The 24,106-nt window shown below is 38.7% G+C and overlaps 2 protein-coding genes across 5 annotated transcripts in view; one reads left to right on the forward strand and one right to left on the reverse strand.

The window, feature by feature from the left end:
• Positions 1-3,291: 3,291 nt before the first annotated feature.
• CLEC4D (C-type lectin domain family 4 member D) overlaps positions 3,292-24,106 on the reverse strand; it is a 41,607-nt gene continuing 20,792 nt past the window's right edge. Inside the window, exons 3-9 of one of the 4 annotated variants that reach the window (XM_042991710.1) lie at positions 23,050-23,149; positions 21,259-21,348; positions 18,450-18,554; positions 17,140-17,291; positions 15,771-15,886; positions 3,883-3,980; positions 3,292-3,633 (exon numbers count right to left, since the gene is read on the reverse strand). In XM_042991710.1, coding sequence (XP_042847644.1) covers positions 3,602-3,633; positions 3,883-3,980; positions 15,771-15,886; positions 17,140-17,291; positions 18,450-18,554; positions 21,259-21,348; positions 23,050-23,074 — 618 coding nt within the window. In that variant the 5' untranslated portion in view covers positions 23,075-23,149 and the 3' untranslated portion in view covers positions 3,292-3,601. Of the gene's footprint in view, positions 3,981-14,104; positions 15,485-15,770; positions 15,887-17,139; positions 17,292-18,449; positions 18,555-21,258; positions 21,349-23,049; positions 23,293-24,106 lie in introns of those variants that run through there. The other 3 variants (XM_042991708.1, XM_042991709.1, XM_015540826.2) reach the window with 3 other exon arrangements.
• CLEC4E (C-type lectin domain family 4 member E) lies at positions 4,003-9,306 on the forward strand. Its single transcript, XM_007089567.3, has 6 exons — positions 4,003-4,180; positions 4,991-5,083; positions 5,682-5,771; positions 6,969-7,120; positions 7,792-7,907; positions 8,926-9,306. The coding sequence occupies exons 1-6, from the start codon at positions 4,144-4,146 to the stop codon at positions 9,095-9,097; spliced, it is 660 nt and encodes a 219-aa protein (XP_007089629.1). The 5' UTR covers positions 4,003-4,143; the 3' UTR covers positions 9,098-9,306.

The following is a 24,106-nucleotide window of genomic DNA, read 5'->3' on the forward strand; positions in this document are numbered from 1 at the left end:
TGCTGTGAACAGATGAGGTATTGAGGTAAGTAGAATGCCTTCCCTAAATATGTCCATCTTCAAAACCTGTGAGTATGGTCCTTGATAGGGCAAAAGAGAATTTGCAGATGTGATTAAGTTATTTTGACATGAGATCATCCTGGGTTATGGAGGTGGGTTCAATGTAATCACAAAGGTCTTTATAAGAGGGAGGCATGAAAAAATCAGAGAAGGAGACGTGACCATGGAAATAGAGGTTGGAGTGACGCTGTCACAAACCAAAGAATATGGACAGACTTTGGAAGATAAAGAAAAGGCAAGGATCATAGAGGTAGGCTGCCCAGTGCAGTAGCCCCTAGGCAACATGTGGCTTTGCGCACTTGAAATGTGACTCATCCAGACTGGGATACACTAAATGTGTGAAATATGTAGTAGATTTAGAAAATGTAAGATAAAACCAGAATATAAAATACCTCAATATTTTTATACTAATTATATATTGTCGAAAGGGTAATATTTTGTGTAGATTGACAGATAAATGAAATATGTTGTTAAGATGGAAAAAAAAAAAAGAGTGCAATGTCTAGATAGCTTTAATAAAATTATTCACAAAAATTTAAGTAATATGGTTAACATACATTTATAAAATTTGAAATAATAAATGTAACAGAAATCAATTATGTCATAATTTTAAGCTTTGTAGAATATCTCTGTTGGAGGTAATATCTTGAAAAATGAAATAAATAAAAAATAAAAATAAAAATGAAATAAATCACTTGTTCTGTTACTTAACTTCCATTTAGGTTACAAATCTTTTAAGATAAATTCTGCTTGGGCATTTTCCGCATCTTACATGGCAGAATTAACAGCAGAATATTGATCTTGCCAGGGTGCCTGGGTGGCTCCGTCGGTTGGGCGTCCGACTTCGGCTCAGGTCATGATCTCAGGGTCCGCGAGTTTTTTTTTTTTTTAATTTTTTTTTCAACGTTTTTTATTTATTTTTGGGACAGAGAGAGACAGAGCATGAATGGGGGAGGGGCAGAGAGAGAGGGAGACACAGAATCGGAAACAGGCTCCAGGCTCCGAGCCATCAGCCCAGAGCCTGACGCGGGGCTCCAACTCACGGACGGCGAGATTGTGACCTGGCTGAAGTCGGACGCTTAACCGACTGCGCCACCCAGGCGCCCCAGGGTCCGCGAGTTTGAGCCCCGCGTCGGGCACTGTGCTGTCAGTTCCGAGCCTCCGATTCTGTGTCTCCCTCTCTTTCTGCCCCTCCCCCACTCATGCTCTGTCCCTCTCTCTATCAAAGAATGAATAAACGTTAAAAAAAACTTTTTTAAAAAGAATATTGATTTTGCCACCTCAAAATGTCCTAAGGGAGCAAAATTCCAAAATCTTATTTAACAAAATTCATGGAAAATCATATTTGATACAGAAAGAAACTTTTATTGTTGTTAAAGAGCATGGGTACAAAGGGATTAGAGAAAAGGAAAGTGTTCAAAAATATCTCGTTCTCTATTCTCCCACAGTGAAAGGGAAGTTTGTATCCTATGAAAAAATAGCAGCATAGTGACCACAGCAGTAATGTGCCAACTGCTCTGTTAAGTAATCAGTGCTCCTATACTGTAATGTCCCTGTGTTACATTTACCTAATACGGTTTTAATATTAAATTGCTATGAGGAGTCCCTGGCTGGCTCAGCCTGTGAAGCATGCAACTCTTGATCTCAGGGTTGTGAGTTTGAGCCCCGCATCCGGGGTAGGTGTTACTTTAAAAAATGAAATCTTTTCCAAAACATTGCCATGAAAATTCCCCTCAGACACAATTTTTATTATTATGTTTATATCCCAGAAGGTTATTCTGTGATGAAAGCTCAAGCCAAATATTGATTTTGTTTTAAACGTTTGCCATGTATCATTGAGCCAAAAATGTGTACCTGCAAATATGTATAAAGGGAGTCAGTACCTCATGCGTTAGAGAAAGGAAAAACTAGAAGTTATTTGTGCCTGGTTTATAAATTATGGAAAAGTTTAAACAGTAGAGTCAGGAAGATAGATACCCAAATACAATGATGAATATAACAGTAATTTTTAAAACATGAAAGTTTTTTAAAACATGAAAGCAGGTATGATCTTATTTGACGAAAAATGAATAAACAATCTATTATATAAACTCCACCTCTATAAGCTTGGAAAATGTCTCAAAGTATATATAAGAAATCATCAAGGAGCGCCTGGGTGGCTCAGTCGTTAAGTGTCCAACTTCTGCTCATGGTCTCAAGGTTTGTGGGTTTGAGCCCCGCGTCGGGCTCTGTGCTGACAGCTCAGAGCGTGGAGCCTGTTTCAGATTCTGTGTCTCCCTCTCTCTGCCCCTCTCCCCAGCTCGCGCTCAATAAATAAAATTAAAAAAAAAAAAAAAGGAACAAATCATCAAGCATGGTCGACTTTAGAAGGACAGATGGGAGGTCTTTTACTTGCCATATTCTTCTCATACTGTTAACCATAAAAATATTACTTTTATAGTTTGGAAAAAGTGATAAAACAAAGGATCAAAACATATACATATTTTGGCTGGTAAGATGCTAATCATTAACTATTAATATTCATTAATTGCATGTTCATAAAATTATTAACATATAATTGTCTATGGACATTAGTTATTGCTGATTGATCATGATTAATAAATAATTGACTGTAGTCATTATGATTCATCATTTAATAATTCATTTAACTCAGCCATTGTATAATTTCTTTTTGTAGGTCAAAAGCCATTTGCTGATAAGACATATGTTAAACATGTATATATTTTATAATATGGACATGTATAATTTTTAAACATTCTTTAATAAATCTATATAACTGTAAAATGGAAGATGCAGAGGAAGTTGAGCAATACATTGAAACAACAAAAAGTCCCTTTGAGAACAAGGATATTTTCTAACATGTGAAAAGCGTGTGAGTCATTGTTGTGGGAATTACCAAGTCATATATATGTTACTAACGCCTCCTGACACCTGTGAATTTTAATCAATAGAGGCCAGCTGGATCTTGTTCCAAAGTATTTTTAAGGAATAGAGTGGAAAATTACTATAGGTAACTAACCTTCCAGAGAAAGCGGCATTGTATTTTAATGTCTAATTGACATTGCTTCTTCTGACATTCAAATTCATTTCTCTTATATAGGTCACATTATAAAACAAAAACTCCCAAAGAATTAGGAAGAGTAGAATGAGATTACCCACTGAGTCTCGAAGGTGGCAGAAGCTGTGTTGTAACGGAAGGAACAAGGAACGGAGCTGAATTGCAAAGTAGTCATATCATGTAAGGCGTGGGGGGGTTCAACTGGGGCAGAGGTAGGAGATTGCTTTAACAAAAGGGCTATAAACCCACAATGCGACATACTCAGCCCAACATGAAGCCAGAATGTTCCAGCGTTGCAAGCAAATGAGGAAGAAACCCACCTGAACTATGAAAAGAAACTCACACGGAGTTATAAATGCCTCTACTATGTGCCCAGCTGTGTGCCGCGTGCAAAGATTTGGTTTTGTCCTCTTTCCCGCCGACAAATGTGTGACAGTAAGGCTCAGAAGTAAAACTGGGAGTGCAGAGGCGGGCCCGTGAATGTCAGAGACAAACTGAGGCATGAGTGGGGAGGCCTGGAAGAAAGTAGCGATTTTTTTTTTTTTTTTTTTTTTTAAATAGGCATCACATCCAGCACGGAGCTCAGTGCGGGGCTTGAGCTCACCTCCCTGAGATCAAGCCCTGAGCTGAGATCAAGAGTCGGATGCTTAACCGACTGAGCCCCCTGGGCGCCCCAAACAGAGAGATTTTATCCACCCAAAGAAAACAGTGTTTTGAAGCCCCTGATGTTTCCCCTCGGTCAGCCCATTTCTGTTGGTACTTACCACTATCATCATTTCCCCACTTTGTTGTTTCCTTAAGTGAGGAGACTCGTTGCCCGGTAAACTCCCTTGTCCTCCTTATGCAAGAAAGGAAACCCTGACTGAAACACAAAGCCGCAGAACAAATTAATATTATTATGCCTTCGGGCTGAACTTCCTTAAAAAAAAAAAAAAAACAGAAATGGATTCATTTTCCTTAGATCTTAGCAACAAAATAGTACTGGACTCAGAAACTGATGAGAGAAGGAGAGAGAGAGAGAGAGAATGAATTCATCTCAACCATCTACATCACAAGGCACAGGTAAAATTTGCGACTCTCCCTTTCTTTCATAGATCTTTTTTTGGGGGGAAGCGGTGATAAATATGCTGAGGGGATAGGACACTAGATATGTCTCCACTAAAGTAAAAGAAGGGAGACAGAGACAGAATGCAAGGGGGAAAACAGGCAGTGGTTAGGAGACGCTATGTTGTACTGAGGGTTGCTGGGCTGGGTTTTGGGGAGAACTGAATCAGACTGCTGTTCCCACCCTTTCACTGTGTTGCATTGGGCAAGCCACCTCCCTTCTCTGGAACTCACTTTCCCTGTTTGTAAAATGTTTATCGGGTGGGAGGGGGAGAGGAACTATAAGAACATTGCTCGAGTTTTATATGAATTGGTTTACAAAGGGCTTGGGAAATGAGACGCCAGAAAGAGGAGGGCAGGAGAGAGATTAAAAAAAACAAAACAGAGAGGGTGAGAGAGAGAAAGGGAAAGACAAAGATAGGAAAAGAAGACGGAAAGCCTGAGAGACTTAAGAAGGAAAAATAGCACATCTGTCTCAGTTCACGAGTCTTAAGATCAGCAATGGCTTATTCTAGTGGTTCTAAAAGCTGGTTCCCAGACCAGGAACTTGCTGGCTCCATAGCAGCTCTAATGAATTGTTAACTCTAGAAGTGAGGCCCCATCATCGGTGTTTAAACAAACTCTCCAAATGATTCTGAGGCATGCTGAAGTCTAAGAATTACTCCATATAGACAGCTCAAGTGGGAGGAGATAAGTAAGGTTGAATAAGAATCTCTTTTGTACCTTGCCTTGGGAAGATTGACCATGTTTGCATATTGCTTTCTACAGAGAAAGGACACTTCTCTTCCCAAAGGCTCTTATGGACTGTTGCTGGGGTCTCCATTCTACTGCTCAGTGTCTGTTTTATCACCAGATGTGTTGGTGAGTTCTAAAGGTCAAGTTTAATCTCCCTGGTGAATATTAAGAGTAAAATCTTTCTTCTTGCCTGTGGGTTCTCTTCTCCCCCAAAGGGTATTTCTGTTCCACTTTCTTCCCTGTTTATCTCCAGGTTATTCCTCAACTAGAACCCCAACTAGTACAGAACGGTTACCAAATTGCAGCGACCTCTGACATATTTTTCATGATAGACATTTTTCATCTCCTTGGTGGCCTTGAGTCCTCGCCTTTGTACTTCTGTCATGAGTGTAAACTTCTCCACGGGAACCTAGCCAGAGACATGACAAACTGTGTTTTGGAACAAGGGTAGGCAGGGTGGGCATAAGAGAAAGTGAAAGCATATTTGTTTTCTCTGGGCCTTTGGACCTGAAGTAAAGTACATTCATCTTCATAAATCAGCAAAAACCATGAAATGTGAATCCTTTTTTCTTTGGGTAAGTAAATCTCGGTACCTCTCCGTGTAGAAGGACAAATAGAGAATAAAAAAAAGATATCATGATGATTGCTGGTACTTTTGTTACAAATACACACGATAATTTTTTATCAAGAATAACGAACATACACTCTGCCCCTTTCCTTACAGTGACGTATCATAGCTTTCAACTCTGTGATGAGAAAAAGTTCCAGCCATATGAGGATTTAATGGACTTCTCCTGCTACAAAGATGGATCGGGTATAATAGTCCTCAAATTTGAACATCAACATTTACATATTGACACTTTTTGGCTTCTAGATTGATTTTGGGACAAGTAGTTGGATGATGTCCTGTTTCTCAAAAACAAAATATAAAATCTTGCCTGTACTACCAGAGAATGATGAGGAATTGATAAGACAGGTCTAGGACTTTGAAAATGTGATTAGCATTGGACAGGAAATCCTGGGGACATTATAGCAAACTTTTAGAAGAAATTTGAGGTATGTCTGAACAGAAAATCTAGAAGTGGAAGGTATTATCTCCAGGAGTGCACTTTCTTTTCATTCCTCACTTGCTTCCCAATGAGAATGAAGAAGAAAAAATAGAGAGAGAATAGGGAATTTGGAGATATCTCAGAAATATACTCTCTACACTCTTATATATATAGTTTTGTTCTAAGTCTTAGCAAAATGCTACATGACGCTCCTCTGGAACTTAATTTCCTCACCATTAAATTGAGAAACACTGGACTATTTCTTTTTAATAAACTTCAGAGACTTACATTCTACAATTCTAAGAAGTTTAGCCCATCTCCACAACCAGTTTGGAGACTTTGTTGAGGGCATATTGCTTGGGCAACATGAGAGATGGTTGCTTAGATAAAATGCATAACCTTCTCTCACCTTGGCATTCTAAGAATAGTTAATAAGGCTCTATATCAATAGCATAACAGAGATAGATTGTATGTATGACTGCATCTACTGGCAAGTTTAGAAAATAAGGATTATATCTCAGGGTGCCTGGGTGGCTCAGTCAGTTAAGCATCTGACTTAGGCTCAGGTCATGATCTTATGGTTCATGGATTCGAGCCCTACATCAGGCTCTGTGCTGACAGCACAGAGCCTAGAGCCTGCTTCGGATCCTGTGTCTCCCTCTCTTCCTGTCCCTTCCCCACTCGTGTTCTGTCTCTTAAAAATAAATAAACGTTTAAAAAAAATTTTTTTTAATTTAGAAAATAAAGGTTATGTCTCAAAAGACAAGACAATTGCTATTTGTGTTTACTGACATAGGAATTCTCTAAAGTCTTAGATAGTAGGTTGGGGAGTGGGCAAGGACAAGGGGCTCCAAGGTACCAGTCAGAAGACTGGTAATGATGAACTTCAAGGGGCCAGATGAAGCTTTCTGTTTCCTTACTTAGTTGATACACGACACTCATGGAAACTTCTCTCCTCCTAGGTTCAGTCAAGAATTGTTGTCCGTCGAGCTGGATCCATTTTCAATCTAGCTGCTACTTATTTTCTACTAACACCATGTCCTGGGCATCAAGCGTAAAAAACTGCTCAAACATGGGAGCACATCTGGTTGTTATCAACACACAGGAGGAGCAGGTAGTTGGAGCACAGTCACCTCCAGTGTCAATGTAACATTCTTTCCAGGATCTATCCCTCTTTCCATACGTGTATGCACTCTTTGGTCCAAAATTACTATTTGTTAAGTGAATGTATTAAAATGCATAATGTTCCTACTATTTCTATAAGTCGATACCTACTCTAATTTATTGTCATCACTAGAAGAGCCTGAGGGGGGAAAAAGGGGAATTTCCATGTTCAATGCCTTTCTTACTAAGACAGGGAAAAAAAGAGGGGGGGATGCTGACAGTTCATTTTAGAGTGACTATTGTGTTGATGAACACATCAGATGATTATGTCAGATATGCCCAGGATATGTCCGTTATCTTTAAGCTGTGATTAATAATCTTTCATGCTGGATATATAAGTAGCTTTTGCTACAAATAACAGTAGATCAGGTTTGAATGAGATATTAAGAAACTCCTTCTCTGTTAAAGATTCTCTTTTTGTTGGTTTAATTCTATGTTCCGTATATTTTTACCACAATAAAAAAAATATCAGGAGATACTCCTCCATGATCTTCCGATTTCAGAGCCATTTATCTGCCACCTATAATCCACTTTACCTCTTTTAATAACAATTACCTTCAACATTTGTCCAAAATTGAAATGACTGATCTACTTTGTGTTTTTATCGTGTTGCTCTTCTAGGAATTTCTTTTCTACGCGAAACCGAAAAGGAGAGAGTTTTATATTGGACTGACAGACCAGGTGATTGAGGGTCAGTGGCAATGGGTAGATGGCACACCTTTCACAGAAGCTCTGAGGTAATTTCCTTCTTACAGGACAATTTTAACACTATCTCAAGTCCCAAAGTTAGACCATTGTTGAGGGGAGTTCTCAGAACCTCCTTCCATTCCATGAGATATTTTCAGGTCAATCCTTGGTGATTTTATGTGCAAGAAGATAGTCGAAGGAAGCACGAGGATCTCGTGCTCTGGCTTCCTGAGACCATCGGAAGGATAAAGGGGAAATAACAGATGAACATGAGGAGGGAATCAGAATCGAAGACTAATTCATCGGAAATGCAGCAGAGACAAAGAGTGAAATTCAGAGTCTTGTGCCCAAACTAGTAAATGATTTGAGGGTAGTGATTTGAGAAAGGAGATTTATGGAGTGAAAGTGGGGACTCCCTTGATAAGGTCTCTTTTCCCTTTGATAGTGACCTTACACCCTTAGAGCACAGCACATTGGAGTTTTCATGGGTTTGATCTCATTAATTATTTCATTTTACCTAAATTGCACCCTTCTGAGATACATCGATATTATTAATCTTCATTTAGCATTTGAGGAAACCAAAGGCTCAGTTCTAAGAGTACAGCTGCCATGCACTGAGACTCTAGAAAGTTGCTTCTCTACAGCACCGTAACACCACTAAAGTATGCACCTACGTTAATTCAAACTCGGTGCAGAATAAAGGGAACTAAACGTAAGATGAGACAGAAGCGTGAAGGAAACAAATTCATGAGCATCAGTGCTTCCGGTAACTTCTCATTATGGGTCTACAGCTGAGGAAGCTTGACAGACCAGAAAGTCAGGAATATCCAGCTGGGCTTCGCCACTCGCAAACTCTAAGACTTAAGACAAGTGGTTTGGTTTTTCCGGGATTCCTTTTCTTCAATAAAATGGAGGTTATAATGCCTAACTATAATGCCTAATGGAGGTTATAATGTGCAACAAAATTGTTGCGAGGGAGCACAACACAAATGCAACTGGTCTAGCACATGAGGTCACTTGGCCTCCTGTAGCTGGGATTTAAAATCTTCTGCACTTGCTCTCTTCCAGCTTCTGGGACGAAGGGGAGCCCAATAATATAGTTACAGTGGAGGACTGTGCTACCATACGAGACTCTTCAAATCCGAGGAAAAATTGGAATGACGTGCCCTGTTTCTTCAATGTGTTTCGGATTTGTGAAATGCCTGAAATAAGTGCTTTGAATAACAAAAAAATCTTCTGAGAACGGAAAGCACAACTGAAATGCATAAATACAGAGGCACAAGAGCATGAACACAACACCAACAGGAGAAAACTGTGCACTGCACTTTATAAGGACTACCTAGGGACTTCATAAGGACTTGTCGCTTTTGATATAAATAAACTAAGTAGTTTTGGGGCACCTGGGTGGCTCAGTCGGTTAAGCGTCTGACTTCGGCTCAGGTCATGATCTCGAAGTTCGTGAGTTCGAGCCCCGCATCAGGTTCTGTGCTGACAGCTCAGAGCCTGGAGTCTGCTTCGAATTCTGTGTCTCCTTCTCTCTCTGTCCCTCCCCTGCTCGCACTCTGTCTCTGTCTCTCAAAAATAAATAAACATGAAAGAAAAATTTTTTAAAAAAGATTTTAAATAAAATAAGTAGTTTTGAATGATATAATTTATGATCCTGATTGACATGCATTTTTCTCTATATTAGTCTCAGGACTTCTCCCAATTTACCAAGCAATTCTCTAACAAATGCTGGGAAAAGTAAAGAATACTCCTGCTTTGTTTGTGAATATTTATATGAACATATAGAGACATACAGCAAGTACAGAGCCCAGCAAAGAAGAGGATTTTATTTTTCTTTTCTTTTCTTTTACATTTTGTGTTTATTTTGTATGTCAAAGTTCAATTATATCAGAGGCTTAATTGTAATTCCAAATAACAAAGCCATATATCCATAAGTCAGATAAGGGGGACTAAGAATCCCATTAACTAATCCATTACATTAGCTAGTTATCATTAACCCAAGAGCTGGCCCAACGCTGACAAAACTTAGAGCCAAGTAGTTGTCACAGAGATCAACTCAATGAACCAATTTATTTTTAAGATATAGACAAACTGTTGACTTTAAAACCTACCTCATTGGATTCACCTCTGTAGAAGCTATCCAGTGCTATATTATTAAGTGGATATATATGAACTCTCCAAGAAATATACTAACGACTTTTATAAAATAGATCATAAATTTGCAATGAAGCAGAAACGCCTTTATATTTTCCTATAGGATAGCAAAACATTTCAGAATGCCAAAGGATTTATAATTTCATTAACATCCTGAGAAAAATAGCTCTACTAGGAATAAAACTCAGTATAGATATAGAAGATTTCTTTTTTTTTATTTAAATCCAAGTTAGTTACCATATAGTGTAATAATGATTTCAAGAATAGAATTTAATGATTCATCACTTACATATAATATCCAGTGCTCATCCCAACAAGTGTCCTCCTTAATGCCCATCACCCACTTAGCCCATCCACCCCCAGTACCCCGCCAGCAACCCCCAGTTTGTTCTCTGTATTTAAGAGTCTCTTACGGTTTGACTCCTCTGTTTTTCTGTCATTTTTGCTTCCCTTCGCCTATGGTCATCTGCTTTGTTTCTTAAATGTCACACATGAGTGAAATCATATATTTGTCTTTGACTGACTTATTCCCCTTAGCATAATACACTCTAGTTCCATCCACGCTGTTGCAAATGGCTCCACTGGATAACTGAATCTCACTTGGATTTGTGGCTATTGCTCAGCTAGGGCCAGGGTCCAATAGCTAAATTGTTCTAAGAGAACATTCAGCTTGACAGCTTCCTATCTCAAGCCTATCCACTACATGCATAATATTTTAATCAATGCTGATAAGGTTATTCAAGAATATTTAAATATCATGGTACCTTGAATAACCACACTTCTTGCACACGGCACCACACAGAGACCCTCAAAATTCATACACTGAAATTAATGTGTAATCATTAGATGGGAAAATTCAACTGGGTAAGCGAATATAATGTGTAGTAAAACCTTGGATTGCGAGTAACTTGTTCTGCAAGTGTTCCGCAAGACGAGCAAACATTTCTAATAAATATTAACTTGATCAAAGAGCAATGTCTTGCAACACAAGTAGTATGTGACACCGAATGTCATATGATCACAACTGAGCCAATGGTTCTCTTTCTCTCTCTCTCTCTCTCTCTCTCTGTGGGATTGTGGGTGATCATCTCCCATGTTTAGATGCTCAGTCTCAGACTGTGGTGTTTGGCAGAAATCAGTGTGATTTTTCAGAACGTTGGAAGGGGCCCACAGCTGGCACTAGTGTATTTTTTGTCACTTCAAAGTACCTATGGACAGTCCTCTGCTTTTCTATACAAGAGTAAGCTTAGGAATGCTTTGCTTCATTCTAGGTCAGGCTGTCTGCCAATATAGACCCTTTCCTCTGCTACCTTATTGCCAATTACATTAAATACAGCATGTGACAAGAGTTTATCAATACTGTACCGAAGTCAACATCCGTGCGAGTGTATACAATGGCCCCGATGCAGAAGATTTCATTGAGCCAATAGATAGCAGTGATTCCATTAATGATAGTGAAAGTCGCCCTACACAATAACCTTCCTTCTCGTCTCTCTCACACCAGCCACGAAGATTTTCAAAGGTAAGCGCAGGTTAATTTGTTTATTTTTCTTTATATTTTATATTTTCTTTGTTACTTTGTATTATATTACAGTATTGTAATCATTTTTATATGAATATTTTGGGGTTGTGGGATGAATCATCTGAGTTTCCATGATTTCTTATGGGGAAATTCACTTTGATATACAAGTGCTTTGGATTACAAGCATGTTTCTGGAATGAATTATGCTCACAAACCAAGGTTTATCTATATTAGTTTTCCTTAAAGTGTTCATTCCTCTTAGATATATGTGACAATATGTAGTTTTGTTGATTTTTATTATATAAGGAAATATTTTGTCACTCAAAAGTTATCTCAGATTACGATATACCAATATAATGAAACACTAGTTACTTATATGGGGCAAGGTATAAATCATTTTCCAAACTATATTTTTAAGTAAAAAATGCAAGATATTTTCCCCCCAAAACAAAATAATCAATTTAAAAATGGCGCCCATTGGCGCCTGGGTGGCTCAGTCGGATAAGTGTCTGACTTTGGCTCAGGTCATGATCTCATGGTTTGTGGGATTGAGCCTTGCATCAGGCTCTGTGCTGACAGCTCGGAGCCTGAAGCCTGATTCAGATTCTGTGTCTCCCTCTATCTCTGCCCCTACTCTATTCATGTTGCGCTCTCTCTCTCTCTCTCTCTCAAAATAAATAAACATTGAAAATAAAATAAAATAAAAATGGGCAGAAGACGTGAACAAACATTTCTCCAAAGGCATCCAGATGGCTAACAGACACATGAAAAGATGCTCAACATCACTGAGCATCAGGGAAATGCAAATCAAAACCACAATGAGATACCACCTCATACCTGTCAGAATGGCTAAAATAAAAAAACACAAGAAACAAGTGTTGGGGAGGATGTGGAGAAAAAGGAACCCTCCTGTATTCATTAGGGGAAATGGAAACTGGTACAGCCGCTGTGGAAGAAATATGGAGGTTCCTCAAAAAGTTAAAAATAGAACTACCCTATGATCCAGTAATTGCACTGAGGTATTTACTCCAAGGGTGGAAAAATACTAATTCAAAGGAATAAATGCACCCAATGTATATAGCAGCAGTATCTACAATAGCCAAATTACGGAAGCTTAAAGAAGCTGTGTATACACAACAGAATATTATTCCATCATAAAAAAAAAACAATGAAATCTTGCCATTTGCAACATGGATGGAGCTACAGAGTATATTGCCAAGTGAAATAAGACAGAGAAAGACGAATACCACATGATCTCACTCATAGGTGGAATTTAAGAAACAAAACAAAGGAACAAAGGAAAAAAGAGAGAGAGACAAACCAAGAAACAGACTCTAACTATAGAGAACAAACTGATGGTTACCAGAGGGGTGGTGGGTGGGGAAAAGGAGGAAATAGGTGATGGGGATCAAAGAATACACTTGTCATGATGAAAACAGACAAACAAAAACACCTTAGATTTGTGGGGAAAAAATTGTAAGATGTTTAAGGCAATGTAGATAATGTTGCTATTAGTATAAAAACAGTAGGTTATATATGTATATATGTTTATATAACACATATAAACATACATGGAAATACATATAAGAAACATAATCATATCTACTCTGAAGAGGCATTTAAGGGACTGAAGTTCAGGGTGGAAGATTTAACTGATACTTTTATTTACATTTTTACTGTTTGAGATGTGTGTGTGTGTGTGTGTGTGTGGCAAACACACACACACACATATACAGCAAACACAAAACCAATATTTAAATTTTTTAAGTGTTTCAAATTTCTAAGACTACCACAATGCCCTAAAAAATTTGCATTTATTTTTACGAAATTACTATCAGGTGTCTTAAAGAAATTATGAGGAATACGAGTGCCATGGAGAGTTAGGAGTAGATTGAAAGAGCCCGAGGGTGGAAATAGGGAGACCAGTCAGAAGGCCATTGCAACAATCCGGGTAAGAACGATGGTCTGTGGTGGTCACCACGGAGGTAATGAAAAATGATCAGACTGCAAGAAAAGAGATTAAGGATATAGATGCCGACACAGATGTATAAAATCACATAGAGATCACATTTTATTGGCAACTGAATCTCTACCTATATACGGTAGAGAAAGTGGATGATGTTAACTACACAAAGCCTTTTAGCATATACATAAAATTATTTCCACAAGTTTTGTAGACTTTGTGCTATGTAACTAGTGAATGGCGAACAATTAAAATCATTAGCACTCCTTCTGTTAAAAGTATCAGCTTTAAATGCAGACACACACATACACACACACACACAATCAATCAATCAAACACTAATCTTCCTAACGCAGAAAATCACTAAGTAATTTACAAAATAAATGCTGTTTTCAAAAATAGCTTTAAGGCAGTCAGGTTAAAAAGCCGTTGCTTGGCCTGGATGGCCGAGTCAGTTGAGTGGTTGAGCATCTGACTCTTGACTTTGGCTCAGGTCATGATCTCGCGTTTGTGAGATGGAGCCCCATATGGGGCTCCGTGCCGAGAGAACAGACCCCACTTGGGATTCTCTCTCTCTCTCTCCCTCCCTCTCTGCCCCTCCCCTGCTCATGCTCACTCTTTCTCTCTCTCTCTCTCTCAAAATAAAATCAACTTCAAAAAAAAGCCACTGCTTGGAATTGTTTAGCTTCGATTCAGGAAACATCAGCAAACTGAGAATTTTAAGAAAGACCACCATATTTTGGATAGCACTGCTCCACAGTTAACACTAGTGATATCACAAAAGCATCATGTCATGTTGTTAAGACAAGGACTTCCCTGCTAGTTTGAACTCTAGCTTTATAGCTCTAAAAAGACATGCTAACATAAATGGGCTGAAAATATGATTTTTTTCTCCTGACTCAAATTAAAAATATAGAAACACGAATACAATGCTAGAACTTTCATCCATTAGTCAAGAGGCCAAGTCACCCCAGTAACTTTCCTGTAATCCCGAAGGCAACACAGTTTGCCGCTCATGAAAAGTAGTTCTGGGCCACAGTCCTGTTTCTCTTCATGAACTAGCAATGTTCCAGGTGAGCTCTTTGCCTTCCCGTGGGTTCAGTTTCTTCAGCTACAGAGTTGAAGGCAGTTTGGTTAAGGTGGCCTATGAGGGATTTATCCGCTTGAAAAGAAACTAAGTCAGCTTGGGACTCCCTGCTTTGGGAAGACATTTAAGGTAGAGTAAGAAGAAAATGTTTTTAAAGGTAGAGAGACTTTCTTTTTTTTTTCCATCTTGGCAATACTACAATTCAGAACTCCTACACTCCTGTTCAGAAAATATTTTGCTCATGGAATGTCAATCTAATGACTGATACTATTAAAAAGTCTGGGAACGAGACATTGAACAATAAGAATGTTGTTTAAAAACTTCAAAGGGTTTGTCATATTTAAAAAAAAAGTGGCATGCCTCTATCAGTTGGAATACCCTGCCTTTGAATTTTCAGAGCTAAGAATTTGAGTAGAGGAGAACAATGACCAAGAGATCACCTCATTTGAGCCATTCTGTTGGACATATAATCAATGCACACCAATCGAAAAGGAAATACTTTGATACACTATCAAGAAAGCAAAGTTCATGAAAATGGATTCTCACAGAAAAGATGATTCCGGCCACCAAACCACACAAAAGCACATTGTCTTGAATGAATGAAACAAAAGTAAGGCCATCGTAACTGAAAAATGTTCTATTTTCTCAGCATGTTTTCTCTGCTCCAATGGTGCAGGTACATTCTGCCCTGGTCTAATTGGTTCCCCTTTTCTGTTGCCATCATAAGGACTCCTTTGGAGGTTTCTAGTTGAATGTTGTTCCAGGTAACTTGCAAATTCTTCTTCTCTCAAAGTTACAAGGAAAGTCATTCCAGGCCCATTTGTCTTGGACATTAACAAGGATAACACAATTTTCATTCTGCTTATAGTTGTTGGGTTCACCCTCATGCCAGAATCTAAAATGAAAAAATATATATGTATATCTTTATATTTGTATTTGTGTGGGTGTGGGTGTGTGTGTGTGTAGATCAGGAGACATGTAGAGAAAACGCCTCTGGTGAAAAATTTAGAGCTGCACTCTCTAATAGAAATATAGTCATTTATTAGTAGAGAAGTTGCTCGATACATAACGGTCCTCTCTGAGCAGGCATTTCTATATCGGTATGCCTTGGGGCAAATGAATTCTCCTTGCTATCTTCTTGTCTTTGCCTAGAAAGTTTTCACCCCAGTCAATATACTTACACAATATGTGGGTCAAATGGTGTCTTGTCCACCCAGGACCACTGGCCTTCATGGTCCTCATCCGTAAGTCCCAGGAAATATGAAAACCGTCTATCCAAAAATTGAACAATAAAGTTCTGCATAAAAAGGTAAACTTTTGTAAGTATATTTGCATTTGTCATTTAGTAGCTGTTATGTTAGGAAACATGGGAAAAGGTCAGATGGATTACTACTAGCTAAGCACAGAAGCACTGTCATCGGACAGATCTCCTTTCAATCCTGCCTCTGCCATATATCGTGTAATGTCATAAGTGCTTATACCCCTCCAAACTCAAGATTTCTCATCTCCAAAAGTGGATGACTTCAAAGAATTACTGTGAAGAGTAAGTGAGATCATACTTGCAAATCACTTAGCACAATGCTTAGTAGGATCGGATTTTTTTTAACTTTTGTTTTTAAAATTGTCTCTTCCTCTTAAAAACTGAGAACAAACTGAGGGTTGATGGGAGGTGGGAGGGAGGGGAGGGTGGATGATGGGTATTGAGGAGGGCACCTTTTGGGATGAGCACTGGGTGTTGTATGGAAACCAATTTGACAATAAATTTCATATATTGAAAAAATAAAAATAAAAAAAATAAAATTGTCTCTTCAATGGCTTGCATATTAAATTAAGTTCCATTTTATTCAAAGAGTCAATGAACCTGTAGATTGCAAAGCCATTGGAACAGAATTCTCCAGGAAACCCCCTTCACAAAGAAAAGAGTAGATTAGGAGTTACGGTACATCTCTGGAAGTATATTATATGACGAAATAAATTGGTTTTTTAAAAAAAAAAACTGAATAAAACTTAAGAATTGTTTTTTATTTAGAATTACAACCAGACAGCTAAATTATTTTTCCTATGCTTTATCCTGAGAAGCTATCTCAGTCATGATTAACCATTCACGTATTCACTTACTCACCAAACATGTATCAGGTCCTATCCAGTGCGCCTAACACTGCACAAGACTTTGGAGATGCAGAGGTGAGGAAAGCATGTCCCCAGCCCTCTACAAAGTCAGAGTCACTGGAAGAGATGGGGCAGTGAACAGGTAACCTCCCAGTTAACACTAGTGAAGCAAGAGCCATGATCACGCAATACACAAAGTACCACGGAAGTATCTCCAAACGGGAACAGGGAGGATGGAGTAGGGAAGATGGTCAGGGTCACTTTCTGGAGGAAATAATACATGAATCAAATCTGGAGAGAACAGAAGTTGGCCAAATGAAGAAAAATAAGGAAGAAAGAGGAAACAGATAAAGCAAAGGCACAGAGACAGAGCAAAGAAATTCCTGTCTATGCCAAGAGATTCAAACCAGCAGAGAGACTGATGTGAGCCTCCCAACATACCTGCTCAGCTTCTGAGGTGATGGTGACCAGATGAGCCCCCATGTCCGTGCAGTTCCTCTCGCTCTTTGCCCATGTCTTGTTGTCATTCAGAGGTAAATAGCAACTGTCCTGGAAGGATCTCCAACCAGTAGGACAGCAATTCCAGGTGCTTCCTCGTGAGGAAATTGACATGAAAATTACTTACAAGGAGCCTATCGTCTGTAACAGATTGCATAACTTTTCTGCTAACTATGCAGTTCACATTTTGGGAAATAATACCATGATTACCAAAATCATCCTATTCCCCTTTTAATAAAAAATCCTGAAAACTACATTCTAAATATTCTCTAAACAAAACTGTCTGAATCACATCGTGACTGTGAGAAAATTAGAAGATATTCTCTTAGAAGACATCATCATTTTTCCATGTCCCTACATGTATCTTCTAGAATAAAGCCTTTTGTAGGAAATTATATGTAAAGGGAGAGGAGAACCTACTAGAACTGTCAAGCATTTCCCCATTTTCCCAGATGAGATTTTACAAATTCTAGAATGATAAAAGAGATAAAGTCCCTTCAGCAAAGCTGTATATTCTAGAAGGAAACAGTCCTTAAGATATGTCTGAATCAAAAGAAAATGGAATTAACTTAATGTTATGTTTTGGATGCCAAAAATGGACCCTAAATGTATTGTTATATTCTTCAGTTATTCAACTGACTACAATCATGAGAAATCTGTTTCTATTTATTGATGTTCATTCTTGCACCAGATGCTCATGTTTTTTAATCTCTCCTGGTTTACTACTGATTCCTTTAAATCCGATTATGAGGGGCGCCGGAGTGGCTCAGTCGGATGAGCGTCTGACTTCAGCTCAGGTCATAATCTCACCACTTGTGAGTTCAAGCCCCACATCGGGCTCTGTGCTGACAGCTCAGAGCCTGGAGCCTGCTTCAGATTCTGTGTCTCTGTCTCTGTCTGCTCCTCCTCCCTTCTCCCCTTTATTTATAAAAATTTTTTTAAAATGTTTATTTATTTTTGAGACAGAGAGAGACAGAGCAAGAATGGGGGAGGGGCAGAGAGAGAGGGAGACACAGAACCGGAAGCAGGCTCCAGGCTCTGAGCTGTCAGCACAGAGCCTGACACGGGGCTCGAACCCACGGACCGCGAGATAGTGACCTGAGCCGAAGTCGGCCACTCAACAGACTGAGCCACCCAGGCGCCCCTCCCCTTTATTTATAAAATAAACATTTAAAAAAAATTAAATCAGATTATGAACCTGAATAGAAATGGAAGTAAGACAGAAATTCTCCTATGCCCTTTGCTATCTGTACCTTTCAGTTTTGATTCCTCTTTGGTGCATGTTATCTTCGTGTAATACTCTGGTAACTTGAACATTCCCATGCGTCTCCTGCAGTGTAGAAAGCTGTAATGAGTCACTGTCAAGGGGGAAAACAAGTTAGTTTTCTTTTCCTGTAAAACCACTGAAGTAGGGAAATGGGGCTGGTCACTCTGACCTTTCTTTTCCCCTAAGAGTTAAGGTAACTATCCCTTTTCTTACTAGGCAGCTCCTTTGTTCCAGCTCTGGGTGAACTGGTTGAAAGGAGTTGCAAAAAAAATTTTTTTTTAATTTTTATTTAATGTTTATCTATTTTTGAGACAGAGAGAGAGCATGAACGGGGGAGGGTCAGAGAGAGAGGGAGACACAGAATCCGAAGCAGGCTCCAGGCTCTGAGCTGTTGGCACAGAGCCGACGCGGGGCTCGAACTCACGGACCGTGAGATCATGACCTGAGCCGAAGTCGGACGCTTAACCGACTGAGCCACCCAGGCTCCCCTAAAATTATTTTTTTTATTAGCACATTATCCATTCTGTGCTTTATGGCAGTAGTCCTGCAAGCCTCTGTTTTTTCTCACAACCTGTGTTAGGACGGAGATATTTAGTAAACACAGGGATCGTCCTGCTAAGATTTATGAGTCACATCCCACATACAACCCACTTTCAGTCTCTTAAAGGTAACTATGCCACTTTTAAAGTAATTGCCTTGTGCTTTGCCTCACAATCGTACCCCTTAATGACATATCCCTAAACCATACAGATTAGATTTGCCTGCTTTTGAGCTTTACATAAATCAAATTCTAAAATATGCCTTCTTTTCCTTCGGCCATTCGCTCAGTGTTAACTTCTGAAATTTGTCCATATTGCTACACACAACTATAATCGATTAATTTTGACTGCTATAAAGTGATCTGTTGTCTTAATGCACTAAAATGTATTTAGATATTCGTCTTCTGGTAAATATTTGCATGCTTCCCGTGTTGACTCCTGTGAACTGTACGTACCACTTGGAGAGTTTTTGACCGTGCATCCTAGAGCACATAAGCATGTCTTTCTGTAGGATGCTACACGCCTAGGAGCGGAATTGCTGGTAACAGGATATGCATATTGCCAACTATGATAGTGGCAAACTTTTCCAAAGTGGTTGTACTGTTCTATGCTCCCACTGATAGCAATTCTTTGAAGGTCCAGTCCCTCCACACCATCAATAGTCAATAGTGCCAGACCTTTCCATTGTTGCCATCCTGGCATATTTGCAAAGGTACCTCACTGTGAGTTGAATTTGCATTTCCCCCAAAACTTGACCTTTTTTATGTGTTCATTAGACATTTCAGGCTTTCTTTTCTATAACGGCTATTCGAAATTTTGCCTATTTTTCTGCTGTATTGTCAGTATTTTTTCCTATTGGGTTGAAAGGATTGTTTATATATACTGTCCACTAAATTTTTTTATCCATTTTTTTTATACATTAAAAACACCGTCTCCAATGGCTGTTTTATTTCTTGGTGTTTTTGTTGTAGAGTAATTTTTACTTTAATATAGTCTAATTGGTCAACAGTTTCTTCACTGGCTAGCACACTTTGTGACTTGTTTAAGAAATTATTCCCAGCCTTGGGGTGCCTGGGTGGCTCAGTCGGTTGAGCGTCCGACTTCAGCTCGGGTCATGATCTCACAGTCTGTGAGTTCGAGCCCCGTGTCGGGCTCTGTGCTGACAGCTCAGAGCCCGGGGCTGCTTCCGATTCTGTGTCTCCCTCTCTCTCTGACCCTCCCCCGTTCATGCTCTGTCTCTCTCTGTCTCAAAAATAAATAAACGTTAAGAAAAATTAAAAAAAAAAAAAAAAGAAATTATTTCCGGCCTTGAGGATATGAACATATTCTCCATGTATCTTCTAAAAGGATTATTGATTTGCTTTTCACATTTTGGCCAATAATCTCCCTTTGCCTTGGTTTTGTACATGGTATAAAACAGGAGACTGATTTCGTTTTTTGAATAAGGATGATCAATTGTCCTCTAGCACATTAACTGAACAAATCTGTCCTTTCCCTATAACGGCAATATCCCCTTCTGTTTTATATAGAGATTCATATAGGCAGGATCCGTAACTAAGCTCTCTTTATCTTTCCTCTGGTCTATTCATCCATACTTGCACCTATGCTATATTAGTGTAACTATAATAACTTTACACATGGTCTTGCTATTAGAAAGAACAAATCTTTCATTGTTCTTCGTTTCAAAGAGGCACCTGGGTGGCTCAGTCGGTTAAGCGCCAGACTTCAGCTCAGGTCATGATCTCACGGTTCATGAGTTCGAGCCCCACGTTGGGCTCCGTGCTGACAGCTCGGAGCCTGGAGCCTGCTTTGGATTCTGCGTCTCCAACTCTCTGCCCCTCCTTTGTTCATGCCCTCTCTCTCTCATAAATAAATAGACATCAAAAAAATTAAAAAAAAAAAAAAAAGCCAGACTGCAGTCCATCAGAAAGTTGGGTTTTTGCTGGTTACTCTTTACTGATAACATGCAGCCCTTAGTAATCTCAGTAAAAATGGGGTATGATTTACCATAGTCACCACCCTTCATATGTATAGAAAAGGGACTCTAACTTCCATATTTTGTTCCCTTACACAAGACAGCACCATCACGAATAGAAGGTTAAGTGCAGAGCTCTGGATTTTAAATTCAAGACCTTGAAAAACATTATGAATTGAAATGTTGGAGGCAAATCAAGATAACAAAAGGCTTAGAGCAACTTTATGAAGTTTAGTTGAGAAAATAATTCACAAAGAGTTCCACTTTTGGTAATAACTTACCCAAACAATTTGCAATAAAACAAGCACTGAGGAGTGAGATGAAAAAAATAGCAATGGCCCAAGGGATCAGGTGGGAAGGCTGGCCTTCTTCTACAGGGACAAAAAGAAAGATAAATAGATTGTCTTCTCAGCCACAAGAACTAAGAACAAAGGAAAATACTCTACTGAGGAGCAAGCTAAACATGAGATCATCCAAAATATTTTAGATCTAGCAGAGAGCTTAAAGATTTCCTCCTGAATAAGTCAGTTTTAGAGCTTACTGATACACACATACATGCATAAAAATATAAACTTTTTTTTTGAATAGGAAGGGCTTTTTATAAGCAAGACACAAAACCCCCAAATAATAAAAAATTGATAATGTCAATTATGTCCATTAAAGTTTAAACATCTATATAACATGAATAATGTTAAGACACAAGCACCATATGAAAGAAAATTTTGTCACAATATTATTGTCTATGCTGTGTAGAGAATTTCAAAAGTCAATTCAAAAACTAAGCAAAAACCGGATCCGGATATTTGCTGAAAACTTAATTTTCTGAAATTATAAATGGCCATTAAACAAAAAAAGGATGTTCAAAGAAATGTAAACTAAAATATAATGATATATTTTTCACAAATGAGAGTTTTAGAGGAAAACAAAAAAAAATGCAGTGTTGGTAGGGTTGGGGGGAAAATTAACTCTCTTGGTGAGGAAATGAATGCAACTGCCGAAATATAAATTAGAAAGCCTTCAGACAGACCAAGTTAGCAGCCTTTATCAGTTTTCAAATGCATTACATTTCCCGCGACAATTTCAATCCTAGAGATCTGTCGTATGAAAATAACTGAACTTATTTACAGGAAAGGATATTCATTGCAGTACCAGAACCAGAAACCAACACTTGCTTGTGTATTAGTGCAGATTCTAAATTATGGCGAGTCTCTATGATGGAATTCTGCACAGTGATTAAAATAATCATATACATCAGTAAGTATCAACGGAAAAAGTCTTCAAGATGTGTTGTTACATAAAAAATTTCAAGACCAGTGAATTCTGTGCTCCCACCGAAGTTTGCCATGCTTGGGTTGATGAGGTGAAGCAAAACATTAATTTTTAAATTATGTATTTCTGCATTTGTTCTCTTTCTGAAAAATATTACTCAATATTCTTGTAAAGCAAATACACTGTGACACTTCAGTGCAGCATAAAAGGGGATAACGGCGGAGCCCCCAGGTAAACTGTGAGCCTTGGTCATCGTGTTTTGTAGATCTTCCTTCTTCCTCTTCCTCTTGCCTTTAAAAGAATCTTCCTGAATTGCTCTCTTTCTTCCCATCTTATTTTTCTTTTGTATACTTTACCTCCTCTTTTGGCCCAGTTTGCATTTCAAAAAGAAGCTTCCCTTCCCAACATAATCGAATCTATCTATGACCTTCCTCTTCACCAAAGTCATTGTCATTTCCTTTAATGTCTTCCTCCTCCTCATCTTCAATCTTCATAACTATAATTTTGTTAATTTGTATTTTTAAATCCTAGTCTGAATTATGGGGCGCCCGGGTGGCTCAGTGGGTTAAATGTCCGATTCCTGATCTCGGCTCAGGTCACAATCTCATGGTTCGTGAGTTTGAGTCCCTCATTGGGCTCTGTGCTAACAGCACAGATCCTGCTTGGGATTCCCTCTCTCTCCCCCCTCTCTGCCCCTCCCTCACTTGCTCTCTGTCTCTCTCTCAAAATAAATAAACTTAAAAAAAAATCTTAGTCATAATCACATTTGTCTCTTTCAAATTGAAAGGAGAGAATGTACTCACGTTTATTTTGAGGTTCTTGGCTCATTGTGTATTAACTCTCTTGTTGTCCAGTGGTTGGGAGAACCAGAAACCTCTTGTATTTTTCCACAAGGGTGTTGTCCTGTGAGTAAGGGAGTATACCCTCAGAAATACTTGAGAGTGAACATTAATCTTACTTATTCCAAATAAGATCAGAAAGCTCCCTGTATAAAAAATAAGTCAAAAGAAGTCTTTTCAAAGACGGGCTTCCTTTGATTCACTCTGGGACACAGAGCAAAGACAAAAGGAAATTGGGAAAGCAACACCCAAAAACAGTCAGTAGAAATTTCCAGAAGTATGTTGAGATCACTATCAGCGTGTCACATGAAATTACTCAATTTGTTTTTATTCATTCACACAAAATGTTTAGTAATGCCCCAGAAAGAATCATTATTATGTCTTATAAAAATTTAATAAACATTCCCTCATCTTTTTTCTTTTTCAAAGGCAGTTACATGTTTGAGGTAGATTCTCCCCTAAGACGTTCTCTGAGCTCAGTTAGTTGTGTACAGGATGGCAAAAGACAATGTGTGCAATGAGTTAAAGCTTCTAATGTACACAGTGCATGTGTGCTGTATGTAAAGACACAGGAACTTTTGTTTTGAAGTTAAGGAAGGAATGGTGGAGCTGTTGATTAATTCCCCGAATCTACCTAGATGACAGAAAATAAGCTTGTTAAGGCAAAGGAAAAGGAAATGTAACACTCTGTGACAGAGACACTATCAGGGTCCCTGGCTTCATTTACAGTACTGTCATGGACTGAATGTTTAAGTCCCCTCCCACCCATGCTGCAGCATCATGATCTCAAATGTTCCAGCCTCTAGAACTGTCCAAAATAAATGTCTGTTGTTTAAGCCACCAATCTATGGTATTTTGTTACAGCAGCCTGAGATCACAAAAACAAGTATCTAGCAACTTAGAGATCTTTCTTAAATTCTAGCTTCCAAAATATGGCCATCCACCTGCATTCTTCCTTAAGCTACAATATTACTTTAAGTATATGTACATATACATATACATACACATACACATACACAGA

This window comes from Panthera tigris, chromosome B4 (assembly GCF_018350195.1).
Source record: "Panthera tigris isolate Pti1 chromosome B4, P.tigris_Pti1_mat1.1, whole genome shotgun sequence".
In the NCBI taxonomy this organism is placed as follows: Eukaryota; Metazoa; Chordata; class Mammalia; order Carnivora; family Felidae; genus Panthera; species Panthera tigris.